The sequence below is a fragment of the Pristiophorus japonicus genome, chromosome 8, assembly GCF_044704955.1.
Source record: "Pristiophorus japonicus isolate sPriJap1 chromosome 8, sPriJap1.hap1, whole genome shotgun sequence".
In the NCBI taxonomy this organism is placed as follows: domain Eukaryota; kingdom Metazoa; phylum Chordata; class Chondrichthyes; family Pristiophoridae; genus Pristiophorus; species Pristiophorus japonicus.
Window position 1 is genome coordinate 92,191,270 of NC_091984.1, and position 14,387 is coordinate 92,205,656.

The 14,387-nt window shown below is 43.7% G+C and overlaps 1 protein-coding gene across 1 annotated transcript in view; it reads left to right on the forward strand.

Moving 5' to 3' along the window:
- LOC139268628 (5'-AMP-activated protein kinase subunit beta-2-like) overlaps positions 1-14,387 on the forward strand; it is an 85,333-nt gene that overhangs the window by 10,234 nt on the left and 60,712 nt on the right. Inside the window, exon 2 of the mRNA XM_070887088.1 lies at positions 4,350-4,591. Within this exon, the coding sequence (XP_070743189.1) occupies positions 4,424-4,591 (168 nt within the window). The 5' untranslated portion in view covers positions 4,350-4,423. The remainder of the gene's footprint in view (positions 1-4,349; positions 4,592-14,387) is intronic.

Here is a 14,387-nt window from a genome sequence, read left to right on the forward strand (position 1 = left end):
GTTATGAGGACAGATTGGATAAGCTGGGTTTGTTTTCATTTGGAACAGAGGAGGTTGAGAGGAGACCTCATTGAGGTGTACAAAATATTGAGGGGCCTGGACATAGTGGATAGTAAGGGTCTATTTCCATTGGTGGAGGGGTCTATTACGAGGGGGCATAGGTCAAGGTGGTTGGTGCAAGATTTAGAGGGGATTTGAGGGGGAGCTTCTTTACGCAGAGGGTTGTGAGGATCTGCAACTCGCTGCCTGGAAGAGTGGTGGATGCAGAAACCCTCACCATTTTTAAGAGATGGTTGGATGGGCACTTAAAGTGCAGTAACCTGCAGGGTTATGGACCTAGAGCTGGTAATTGGGATTAGACTGGATGACCTTTTGTTGGCCGGCGCAGATACAATGGTTAGTACGGCAAGGTGATCTGGACTAGTTTCGATCACCTGGATGGGTCGGAGAGGAATTTTCCCAGATTTGTTTTCTCATTAAATTGGCCTGGGTTTTTAATCTGGTTTTTTGCCTCTCCCAGGAGATCACATGGCTCCGGTTGGGGTAGAGTGTAGAATGTTTCAATGTAAGGGATGTCGCAGTTGGGCTGGCTGCTCTTTGCCTTTCCGTCATTGTTCATAGGATTATATGTAACCTTCAAGGCTGCTGACCGAGGGCCGAGTGGCTCTTTGTCGGCCGGCGTGGACACGATGGGCTGAAATGGTCTCCTTTCTGCGCTGTAAATTTCTATGTTTCTATTACGATTATGTGTTGGGCTTCCAATGCCAGATGCAGAGATAGTCTTGCTAATCATCTTTTTGATGTACAATGCTTATTTCTTCAATGTGTATTGTTAAATATTGCTACAGGTACCTTCATAATTGGTCTGCGCCAAAGTGTTCTGCAAAATAGTTTGATCACCCTGACTTGTGTGTATTCTTTTATTTTCCTTTGATACAATATTGTGTAAGATTCAGGATTACAGATATCTCCAACAAATCTTGACTGTCTGGCTTGGGACTCATTGGGAAAAGACATGAGCGTTTTGTGTTTTGTCCCGTTCAGGGTAGTCTTTGCTTCTGTCCAGTGACTTCTGGCTTCTGAAAAACTCTGTTGCTTAATGCATCTTCTCCTTTTATAATGATGACCCTTTCCAATCCTCTGCCATCAGTGTTCTGTTTTTTGCTGATCCTTCTCAACCTTTGGCTCCTAGATTTTTGGTGTTTACGGCAATTTTGAGTCTTTAGGTAATTCTCGCATTAACCTTCAAATTAAACTAGGTTATTCACTCCTTTACTGAACCTTGTATGTTCCTTTAAGGCACTATGGCAGTGTTTTGGCAAGAGCCACAATCCCAAGGAATGTCTTGTCCAAGGGCCTACAGAGTGTTGGGACATTGTCTATATTTTTAATATTTGCTCTATGGCTACTAAGGTACTCCTGCCTATTAGCAGCAATTCTATGCAATCGTTTGCTGGAGAACAAGAACTGAAGGGAAAATGTTGAATCAAAGCAGTCAAGATAGACAATGTAACCCCACTTTTTAAAAAAGGAGGGAGAGAGAAAACAAGGAATTATAGACCGGTCAGCCTGACATCGGTAGTGGGTAAAATGATGGAATCAATTATTAAGGATGTCATAGCAGCGCATTTGGAAAGAGGTGACATGATCGGTCCAAGTCAGCATGGATTTGTGAAAGGGAAATCATGCTTGACAAATCTTCTGGAATTTTTTGAGGATGTTTCCAGTGGAGTGGACAAGGGAGAACCAGTTGATGTGGTGTATTTGGACTTTCAGAAGGCTTTCGACAAGGTCCCACACAAGAGATTAATGTGCAAAGTTAAAGCACATGGGATTGGGGGTAGTGTGCTGACGTGGATTGAGAACTGGTTGTCAGACAGGAAGCAAAGAGTAGGAGTAAATGGGTACTTTTCAGAATGGAAGGCAGTGACTAGTGGGGTACCGCAAGGTTCTGTGCTGGGGCCCCAGCTGTTTACATTGTACATTAATGATTTAGACGAGGGGATTAAATGTAGTATCTCCAAATTTGCGGATGACACTAAGTTGGGTGGCAGTGTGAGCTGCGAGAAGGATGCTATGAGGCTGCAGAGTGACTTGGATAGGTTAGGTGAATGGGCAAATGCATGGCAGATGAAGTATAATGTGGATAAATGTGAGGTTATCCACTTTGGTGGTAAAAACAGAGAGACAGACTATTATCTGAATGGTGACAGATTAGGAAAAGGGGAGGTGCAACGAGACCTTGGTGTCATGATACATCAGTCATTGAAGGTTGGCATACAAGTACAGCAGGTGGTTAAGAAAGCAAATGGCATGTTGGTCTTCATAGCGAAGGGATTTGAGTACAGGGGCAGGGATGTGTTACTACAGTTGTACAGGGCCTTGGTGAGGCCACACCTGGAGTATTGTGTACAGTTTTGGTCTAACTTGAGGAAGGACATTCTTGCTATTGAGGGAGTGCAGCGAAGGTTCACCAGACTGATTCCCGGGATGGCGGGACTGACATATCAAGAAAGACTGGATCAACTGGGCTTGTATTCACTGGAGTTCAGAAGAATGAGAGGGGATCTCATAGAAACAGTTAAAATTCTGACGGGTTTCGACAGGTTAGATGCAGGAAGAATGTTCCCAATGTTGAAGTCCAGAACCAGGGGTCACAGTCTAAGGATAAGGGGTAAGCCATTTAGGACCGAGATGAGGAGAAACTTCTTCACCCAGAGAGTGGTGAACCTGTGGAATTCTCTACCACAGAAAGTTGTTGAGGCCAATTCACTAAATATATTCAAAAAGGAGTTAGATGTAGTCCTTACTACTAGGGGGATCAAGGGGTATGGCGAGAAAGCAGGAATGGGGTACTGAAGTTGCATGTTCAGCCATGAACTCATTGAATGGCAGTGCAGGCTCGAAGGGCCGAATGGTCTACTCCTGCACCTATTTTCTATGTTTCTATGTTTATAAGATTTCCAGCTGTGGAGTCTGTTTTTCTGCTATCGTTTCACATTGTAGCATACAATTTATTTGTATAATGCAACAAAATTTGTAAATAATCCAAGGCCGTTTACTCTTTCCTACACACCATTTCTCTGGCTGAGACAGATTGACTTTTACCTTTCTCCTGATGCCACTATCTCCAATTACAATGTGTTGTGCTGAATCACACATTGCGAAACAAGCTCGGAGGGCTGTATGGCCTACTGCTCCTATTGTGTTCGTATAGAAATATATACCAGCTTGCTGGAAGATCTTGTTAAGACTACTTAGTCAATTGCAACAGTGAGAGAATCTAATTTACTTCTCGCTGAATGAAAATTAACAAGTGGATGAAGTTCCACAGCCATTAATCCTTTGGCTAATGTCTTAATGTAGACTTCAGTAAAGAACTGAATTGGTAAAGGATGTATTACTGCATTTTCTACAGTATTCAATTTCCTATCTCTCTAATCTTTTTCAGCCTCACAACCCCACAAGAAGTCTGCGCTCCTCAAATTCTGCCCTTTTGAACATCGCTCATTATAACTGCTAAACCATCGGTGGCCATGCCTTCAGCTGTTTAGGCCCTAAGCTCTGGAACTCCCTCCCTAAACCCCTCTTCCTCTCAACCTCTCCTTCCTCCTTTAAGACGCTCCTTAAAACCTACCTCTTTAACCAAGCTTTTAGTCTTCTGCCTTAATTTCTTCTTTTGTGGCTTGGTGTCAAATTTATCTGTTTTGTCTTGTAACACTCCTGTGAAGTGCATTGGGATGTTTTACTACATTAAAGGCACTATATAAACAAAAGTTATTATCATTAAATATTTTTTTGAAACATTAGCAACAGTTTTTGGAATATGCAAACACAGCCAATGGAGAAAAAAAGTGGAAGAGTCTTGAGGCTTCTCTGACAATGATTTATGTGCCACGTTGAGCTGTACACATTTTGGTAATCCTTTTTATCAGTTTGAAAATATTTAAACTGGCATGATCAGTTTAGTCCCACTTGCTAATGTCAGGCACCATTTGCAATGGCTATTTTTAACTGTTTACTTTACCAAAATAGAGTCAACATAAATTCTTTATTCATGCAAACATGACGGGCAGGAATAGACCAACTAGTCCATCAAGCCTGCCCCACACAGTCATGATGCATGAAGCATCATAATTAGATACCCCTTACCCACCAGCAGATATGTAATCTCCTCGGACAGGCAAAACAACAGATAAAAATCCAAGGCCAATTAGGGGAAAATATGAATCAGAATAGAAAAGACTTCATTCAATAGATATGACTGTCTATTTTTATAAATCAGGTATTTGGTGTCCTTCACCACTCTATAGTAAGAGTATGTTTTTATTTTTATTTCCGATACCCAGACAGGAAAGTGCTTGTGGAGCTGTACTGTTCTTGAATTTTTGACAGTAGTAATAGCACCAATACTGTCAGGACAATGGGGAACACCAGCAGTGACCGCATGGGAGCAGATCGCCATGGAGGGCACAAGTCCCAACGTGCTGACATCATTGGAAGTTCTCAGTCATCAAAGGAGAACGAACGTCCTAAAATTATGGTGGATAGCACAGACGACCCCAACATCTTTCACACACAAGACTCAAAGGTACAGTATGAAGCTGTGCTTCTTGTTTCTAGCCTAGTAGATATACAAGTTCCTCCATTTAAGAACAAATTGTTTGTAAACTGTCTTGCTGAAAGTGGTGGTTTCTGAAGTAACTGCGTTTTTACCACCACAATTCAAGGTGTCGTTCAGTTACCCTTGGAGACATCAAGTTTCCAGCCTAGGCTCAGTGTTTGCACTCTCTCCTCTATTAAAAGGGTCATGGGTTCAAGCCCCACTCCAGAGACTTGAGCGCACAATCTAGGCTGACACTTCAGTGCAGTACTGAGGGAGTGCTGCACTGTCAGTAGTGCCATCTTTTGGATGAGATGTTAAACCGAGGCCTAGACTTCCCTCTCAGGTGGACATAAAAAGTTTCATGGCACTTTTCGAAGAGCAGGGAGTTCTCCTGGTATCCTCAACATATTTATTCTTCATCCAACACCACTAAAACAGATTATTATTGATGTTTATGGAACCGTTCTGTGTGCAACTTGGCTGTCGCGTTTCCCTACACTACATCAGTGGCTATACTTCAAAAGTACTTAATTGGCTGTGAAGCAATTGGGATATCCTGAGGCTATGCATAGCACTATATAAATGCAAGTTGTTTTTCTTCTTTCTATATTGAGTAAGGATTTTTACTCATTGTATTTGGTAAAGTACTTTAAATATTTTTTGATGCAAATACATTGTGTGCTGTTACACTGAGTCTTGTCGACCAGGCAGGTACCAAGTTAAATTCCTGGCCTGTGTTGAGTTAATTAGTCTCAGCCAGGTGGCATTGGGGTTGCTACAATTGGCATTGTGTCCTAAGCTAGTGAGGTAAAAAGTAAACTAGGGCCTTTGTAATTGATTGCAACCCATTGACCCCACTGGACATGTGTGCCTGTGGATGCCTGGTGGGGATGAGACCAGCTTAGCTGGGTGGTGCCCCTGTTCAAAAAAATGAGTCTAGGTTCAGACATAAAGAATGACACCATGGATAACATACTATAAATGCCCATGGAATTGTAAAACAATGTGTGTTACTAATAGTTCAATTTATACATCTTGAGAAACAATATACTATATTATATATATTTTTTGAAACAGAACTATTTATGATATGTATCATTGCACAGGAAAACAAAGGATAGGAAAAACATCATCTATTGTATATTCTAGCTAACAAGCGTCGTATTTGTAAAGTGATGGCATGGATAGAGGAAAGGCAGCATGATAGAAAGCAGAGAGTATGAGTAAATGGATGTTTCTCATATGCAAGATGTCCCAAAAGTGGTTCATTTTTGTCATGTATCTTGCATTATTATATACAACTGTATCCTAACATGCTATACATGACTAATAAGATATGACCTGTAACCACCAGCATACCTTACCACCAGGGGTGCACTTGCAAGAGACAGGTATATAAGGACAGGTCTCAGGAAAGTGCAGCATTCCAGAGCTGTGAAATAAAGGTACAGGTCCAGAGTGACCTTGACTTCACTACATGCCTCGTGTGAATCTGTACTGAGGGGACAGGACTTTACAATTTTCAATAGCCAATCAATTTAATTTACACTGCCAGTTTCGTGTTGGTGCAAAGCATTTCCTGCTTCTGGGCCCTCTACAGAGTGAGAATCCTTGAGAGGGTAGTCTCGCACCATTTTGGTTTAATACCACACAGAGTGTAAATTCAACATGGTGTCAAACTTGGTTTGCAAATTTCTCAGGCTGTCCAATAGACTCCCATGACAGCTTGTAAACCTTAATTTAATTTAAAACCAGAACTGAGAGGTTATACCTTATCAGGAAAGGCTCAACGGACGAGAGATCTTTTCTCTAGAAAAGAGAAGACTGAGGAATGATCTGATAAAGGATTTGATAGGGTAGATTTCGAGAAGATGTTTCCACTTGTGGGAAAGACCAAAACTAGGGGCCATAAATATAACATGGCCACTTATAAATCCAAATGAGAATTTAGGAGACATTTCTTTATCCAGGGAGTGGTTAAATGTCGAACTCGCTACCACAAGGAGATGATGAGCCAAATTGCATAGATGCAATTAAGCGGAAGCTACATAAACACATGAGGGAGAAAGGAATCGAATAGAATCAAATAACTAGGGCTGTAGAGAGGGTTTTAAACTAATTAGTCGGGGGGGGGGGGGGGGGGGAAATTAGGGTTCAGGTGAGCAAAATTTAAAAAGTCAAAGAATAAGGAGAAGACAATAGAGCAGGGTAGCACTGAGGGAAATCAAAACCAGAACATGTCAGGAAGGGACAGAATGTATAACCATAAAGGTGAATCAGAAAGTGGGGTCAAAGCAGGAAAAAATTTTTTTTTTTAAAAAGCTCTTTGTCTGAATGCATGCAACATTCATAACAAAATAGATGAGTTGACGGCACAAATAGATATGAATGGGTATGATCTGATGGCCATTACAGAGATGTGGTTGCAAGATGACCAAGACTGGGAACTAAATATTAGTGTATTTGACAATTCGGAAAGACAGATAAAAAGGAAAAGGAGGTGGGGTAGCACTGTTAATAAAGGATGAAATCAGTGCACTAGTGAGAAACAATATTGCCTCAGAAGATCAAGATATTGAATCAGTTTGGGTGGAGATAAGGAATAATAAGGGGAAAAAGTCGCTGGTGGTGTAGTCTATAGGCCCCCTAACAGTAGCTACACTATTGGACGGAGTATAAATCCAGAAAAAATGGAGGCTTGTTTAAAAAAAAGTAATGACATAATCATGGGCAATTTTAACCTTCATATTGATTGGACAAAGCAAATTGGCCAGGGTAGCCTTGAGGAAGCGTTCATAGTGTAACTGGGATAGTTTCCTTGAACAGTACATTGTGGAACCAACCAGGGAGCAGGCACTGTGAGATCTGGTACTGTGTAATAAGACAGGATTAATAAACGATCTCCTAGTAAAGGATCCTCTAGGAACATGGTTGAATTTCAAATTCAGTTGGAGGGTGAGAAAGTTGGATCTCAAACCAGTGTCCTGAGCTTAAATAAAGGAGACTACAAAGATATGAAAGCAGAGTTGGCTAAAGTGGACTGGGAAAATAGATTGAGGGACGGTTGAGGAGCAGTGGCAGACATTTAAGGAGATATTTCATAACTCGCAACAAAAATATATCCCAATGAGAAGGAAAGACTAAGAAAAGGGATAAACATCCGTGGCTAAGGAAATAAGGGATGGTATAAGAACATAAGAAATTGGAGCAGGAGTCGGCCATATGGCCCCTCGAGCCTATTCCGCCATTTAATACGATCATGGCTGATCCGATCATGGACTCGGGTCCACTTCCCTGCCCGCTCTCCATAACCCCTTATTCCCTTATCGTTTAAAAAAATGTCAACTTCTGCTTTAATTTATTCAATGTCCCAGCTTCCACAGCTCTCTCAGGCAGCGAATTCCACAGATCCATAACACTCAGAGAAGAAATTTCTCCTCATCTCAGTTTTAAATGGGCGGCCTCTTTTCTAAAATTATGCCTTCTAGTTCTAGTCTCCCCTCTCAGTGGAAACATCCTCTCTGCATCCACCCCGTCAAGCCCCCTCATAATCTTATACATTTCGATAAGATCACCTCTCATTCTTCTGAATTCCAATGAGTAGATGCCCAACCTACTCGACCTTTACTCATAAGTCAACTCCCTCACCTCCGGAATCAACCTAGCGAACCTTCTCTGAACTGTAACAAGACTTCCCTGCTTTTATACTCCATCCCCTTTGCATAAAGGCCAAGATTCCATTGGCTTTCCTGATCACTTGCTGTACCTGCATACTAACCTTTTGTGTTTCATGCACATGTACCCCCAGGTCCCGCTGTACTGCAGCATTTTGCAATCTTTATCCATTTAAATAATAACGTGCTCTTTGGCAGAAAAAAATCAAAGAGTATGACCTCACGCTTTCCAACATTATACTCCATCTGCCAAATTTTTGCCCACTCACTTAGCCTGTCTATGTCCTTTTGCAGATTGTTTGTATCCTCCTCACGTATTGCTTTTGCTCCCATCTTTGTATTGTGAGCAAACTTGGCTACGTCACACTCGGTCCCTTCCTCTAAGTCGTTAATATAGATTGTAAATAGTTGGGGTCTCAGCACTGATCCCTGCGGCACCCCACTGGTTACGATTGCCAACCTGAGAATGAACCAAATTGAATGTATCAAATTGAAAACTAGGGCATACAATGTGGCAAAGTCTAGTGGGAGGCCAGAGGATTGGAAAACTTTTAAAAGTCAGCAAAGAACGATGAAAAAATGATAGAGAGGGAAGATAGATTATGAAAGGAAACTAGCACAAAATGAGACTGGGGAATTAATAATGGGGAACAGGGAAATGGCAGAGACGTTGAACAAATTTTGTATTGGTCTTCATGGTAGAAGACACTAAAAACATCCCAATAGTGGATAATTAAGGGGCTATAGAGAGAGAGGAACTTAATACATTCACTATCACTAAAGAAGTAGTACTTGGTAAAATAATGGGACTAAAGGCGGACACGAGAGTCTTTAAAAGAAGTGGCTGCAGAGATAGTGGATGCATTGGTTGTAATTTACCAAAATTCCCTGGATTCTGGGGAGGTCCCACTGGATTGGAAAATCGCAAATGTAACGTCCCTATTTAAAAAAGGAGGCAGACAGATAGCAGGAAACTGTATAGAGTATTGGTAAGGCCGCACCTGGAGTACTGCGTGCAGTTTTGGTCACCTTGCTTAAGGAAGGATATACTGGCTTTGGAGGGGGTACAGAGACGATTCACTAGGCTGATTTCAGAGATGAGGGGGGGTTACCTTATGATGATAGATTGAGTAGACAGGGTCTTTACTCGTTGGAGTTCAGAAGGATGAGGGGTGATCTTATAGAAACATTTAAAATAATGAAAGGGATAGACAAGATAGAGGCGGAGAGGTTGTTTCCACTGGTCGGGGAGACTAGAACTAGGGGGCACAGCCTCAAAATACGGGGGAGCCAATTTAAAACCGAATTAAGAAGGAATTTCTTCTCCCAGAGGGTTGTGAATCTGTGAAATTCTCTGTCCAAGGAAGCAGTTGAGGCTAGCTCATTGAATGTATTCTAGTCACAGATAGATAGATTTTTAACCAATAAGGGAATTAAGGGTTACGGGGAGCGGGCGGGTAAGTGGAGCTGAGTCCACGGCCAGATCAGCCATGATCTTATTGAATGGCGGAGCAGGCTCGAGGGGCTAGATGGCCTACTCCTGTTCCTAATTCTTATGTTCTTATAGACCAGTTAGCCTAACATCTGTCGTTGGGAAAATGCTGGAGTCCATTATTAAGGAAGCAGTAGCAGGACTTTTGGAGAAGCATAATTTAATCAAGCAGAGTCAGCATGGTTTTATGAAAGGAAATCACGTTTGACAAATTTGCTGGAGTTCTTTGAGGATGTAATGAGCAGGGGGAACCAGTGGATGTGGTGTATTTGGACTTCCAGAATGCATTCGATAAGGTGCCACATAAAAGGTTACTGCACAAAGATAAAAGTTCATGGGGTTGGGAGTAATATATTAGCATGGATAGAGGATTGGCTCACTCACAGAAAACAGAGAGTCGGGATAAATGGGTTATTTTTCGGTTGGAAAACAGTAACTAGTGGAGTGCTGCAGGGATCGGTGCTGGAGCCTCAACTATTTACAATCTATATTAATGACTTGGATGAAGGGACCAAGTGTAATGTAACTGAGTTTGCTGATGATACAAAGATGGGTGGGAAAGCAAATTATGAGGAGGACACACAAAATCTGCAAAGTGATATAGACAGGCTAAGTGAGTGGGCAGAAATTTGGCAGATGGAGTATAATGTGGGAAAATATGAGGTTATTCACTTTGGCAGAAAAAATAGAAAAGCAAATTATAATTTAAATGGAGAAAAATTGCAATGTGCTGCAGTACAGAGGGACCTGGGGGTCCTTGTGCATGAAATGCAAAAAATGAGTATGCAGGTACAACAAGTAATCAGGAAGGCAAATGGAATGTTGGCGTTTATTGCAATGGGCATAGAGTATAAAAGCCGAGAAGTCCTGCTACAACTTTACAGGGTATTGGCGAGGCCACATCTGGAGTACTGCATACAGTTTTGATCTCCGTATTTAAGGAAGGATATACTTGCATTGGAGGCTGTTCAGAGAAGGTTCACTTGGTTGATTCCGACGATGAGAGGATTGACTTATGAAGATAGGTTGAGTAGTTTGGGCCTATATTCATTGGCGTTCAGAAGAATGAGAGGTGATCTTATCAAAACATATAAGATAATGAGGGGGCTCGACAAGGTGGATGCAGAGAGGATATTTCCACTCATAGGGGAAACTAAAACTAGGAGACATAGTCTCAGAATAAGGGGTCGCCCATTTAAAACTCAGATGAGGAGGAATTTCTTCTGAGGGTTGTAAATCTATGGAATTCTCTGCCACAGAGAGCTGTGGAGGCTGGGTCATTGATTATATTTAAGGCGGAGATCGACAGATTTTTGAGTGATAAGGGAATAAAGGGATATGGGGAGCAGGCAGGGAAGTGGAGCTGAGTCCATGATCGGATCAGCTATGATGTAGACTTGAGGGGCCAAATAGCCTACTCTTGCTCGTATTTCTTATGTTGTTATGATAATTTGATAGGGTGAAATGAAGTAGGGTGGAAAGAGGCTCTTGTGGAGCATAACCACCGCTTGGACTAGTTGGGCCGAATGGCCTGTTTCTATGCTGTACATTCGATGTAATTAATTAAAATATTTGACTGAATAGGGATTCTCCCATTCTATTTAAATATTTAAATTTCTAATTTTTACAAGACAACCTTGTGTTTGCATGCAACAAGTTCTTTCCTATAAAGAACAGTTGAAGTTAGGAACCAAGAAGTGCAAACTGAGTTCCGACTGAATGCATCATAATTGAAAATTAGATAAACATTTGAAGAAAAAATATTAAAGGATACAGGGCACGAGTAACAAGATGCGAATACTACAGATAGCTCCAACACAGAATGTTGTCAGGCAAAAGGGCACCCTTCTATGTTGAAATTGCTGATTCTATACAAGGAGGGTAGATGGATTCCAGAGGGAGCTGTGTGTTGTGTCCTTACACACTATAGCAAATCAACACGAGGCACATACTGGAGACAAGGTCACTCTGTGACCTGTACCTTTATTCACAGGACCAAGAAGTGATGACCCTGCATGGGACCTCCCTTTATATACCTGGATGACCAGGTGAGGAGTGTCTCCCACAAGTTCACCCCCTGTGGTCAAGGTGTGCATTTCTCAGGTGTATGCAGTGTACAGTGTTGTTACATAAAGGTTACAGTTATGTGAAGGTTGCAAACATGACATCACCTCCCCCCACGTCTTTGGGTCAAAGATTCTTTCAGGCGGTCGACGCTCTTTCGTGGAGCACTGCAGTTGGGGCTCTGGTTGTTGAGCCTTGGCATGCGTCTTTGTCACCTGTGGTGATTCCGGCTCGTCCGGGCTGACCGCAGGGACTGTGCATGCTGCTGACGGTTCTTGTTGCTCGTTCACTGGCAGTGGTGTGGGCAGCATCTCATGATTTTCCTCAGTGTCCATGCTGAACCTTTTTTTTTTAACTTGGTCCAGATGCTTGCAGCATAGCTGTCCATTGTTGAGTCGGACCACTATGATCCTATTCCCCTCTTTACCAATTACAGTACCCTCGAGCCACTTGGGCCCCACAGTGTGATTAAGAACAAATACAGGATCATCGATTTCTATCCATCTCCCCTTTGAGTTACGGTCGTGGCACTCATTTTGGGACTGGCGCTTGCCCTCAACAATGTCTGACAAGACTGGATGAATGAGGGACAGTCGAGTTTTTAGTGTATGTTTCATGAGTAGTTCCGCTGGCGGGACCCCCGTGAGCGAGTGCGGTCGGGACCTGTAAACGGTATTGAAGGGAGGGTCCTTGAATCCGGAGCATGCCTTGTTTTATGATTTGGACCATACGTTCCGCCTGGCCATTGGAAGCCAGCTTCAACGGTGCTGTCCTGACATGTTTGATGCCATTACCCGACATGAACTCCCGGAATTCATAGCTAGTGAAACACAGGCCGTTGTCGCCAACTAGGATGTCCGGCAAGTCATGGGTCGCAAAGACCGCACGCAGACTCTTCACTGTGGTGGATGTTGTGCAAGAATTCAATATGATGCATTTGATCCATTTCGAGTACGCATCAACAACAATGAGGAACATTTTTCCCATGGACGGGCCCGCGTCGTCGACGTGAATACGTGACCATGGCTTGGTGGGCCAGGGCCACGGGTTGAGTGGGGCCTCCCTGGGGGCATTGCCCAGCTGGGCACACGTCGTGCACCTGTGAACAGTGTTCCAGGTCTGCATCAATTCCCAGCCATCATAAATGTCACTGGGTAATGGCCTTCAGAAGCACGATGCCTGAGTGCTCACTGTGGAGTTCCCTGATGAATACTTCCCTACCCCTCTGGGGCATGACTACCCGGCTGCCCCATAGTCGGTGGTCGGCTTGGCTGGAGAGTTCATCCATCCGTCTGTGAAACGGTCTGACCTCTTCAGGGCATGCTTCGTGTGCGGGCGCCCAGTCCTCAGTCAGGACACATTTCTTAATCAGAGATAGGAGGAGATCTCTGTTTGTCCAGGTTTTGATCTGGTGGGCTGTGATGTGGGAGCCTGCGCTGTCAAAGGCATCGACAGCCATGACCATTTCCGCGCTTTGCTCCGCTGCCCCCTCAGTGGTGGCCAGTGGAAGCCTGCTGAGCGCGTCAGCGCAATTTTCGGTGCCTGGCCGGTGCCGTATGGTGTAGTCATACGCAGCCAGCGTGAGAGCCCATCGCTGTATGCGAGCTGACGCATTGGCATTGACAGCTTTGCTGTCGGACAACAGGGATGTTAATGGCTTGTGGTCCGTTTCTAACTCGAACCTTCTGCCAAAAAGTTACTGGTGCATCTTTTTCACCCCGTCGACACATGCGAGTGCTTCCTTTTCAACCATCCCATATCCCCTTTCTGCTTGGGAGAGCGATCTGGAGGCATAAGCCACAGGTTGGAGTTGGCCCTCATCATTACTCTGTTGCAACACGCACCCAACCTCATAGGATGATGAATCGCATGTCAAAACCAATTTCTTACAGGGGTAGTACAGGGTCAATAACTTATTAGAACAAAGCAGGTTCCGTGCCGATTGAAAGCCCGTTCCTGACAGTCCCCCCAAAACCACTCGCAACCCTTGCGCAGGAGCACGTGTAGCAGCTCCAGCAATGTGCTTAACTTCGGTAGAAAGTTCCCGAAATAGTTCAATAGTCCCAGAAATGAACGCAACTCTGATGTGTTGCCGGGCTTGGGTGTGCGATGGATCGCCTCCGTTTTGGATTCGGTGGGCCGGATCCCGTCTGCGGCAACCCTCCTGCCCAAAAACTCGACCTCTCGAGCCAAAAACACACACTTGGACTTCTTTAGTCGCAGGCCTACCTGGTCCAGTCGGCATAGCACCTCCTCCAGGTTGTGGAGGTGTTCCTCGGTGTCTCGACCCGTGATAAGGCTGTCGTCCTGAAATACGATTGTTCCGGGGATGGATTTGAGCAGGCTTTCCATGTTCCTCTGAAAGATAGCAGCTGCTGACCGAATGCCAAATGGACACCTGTTGTAGACAAACAGCCCCTTGTGCGTGGTAATGGTGGTCAGTAGCTCGGATTCTTCGGCCAGTTCCTGGGTCATGTAGGCCGAAGTGAGGTCCAACTTGGTGAACAGCTTGCCGCCTGCCAGCGTGGCAAAAAGATCCTCCGCTCTCGGA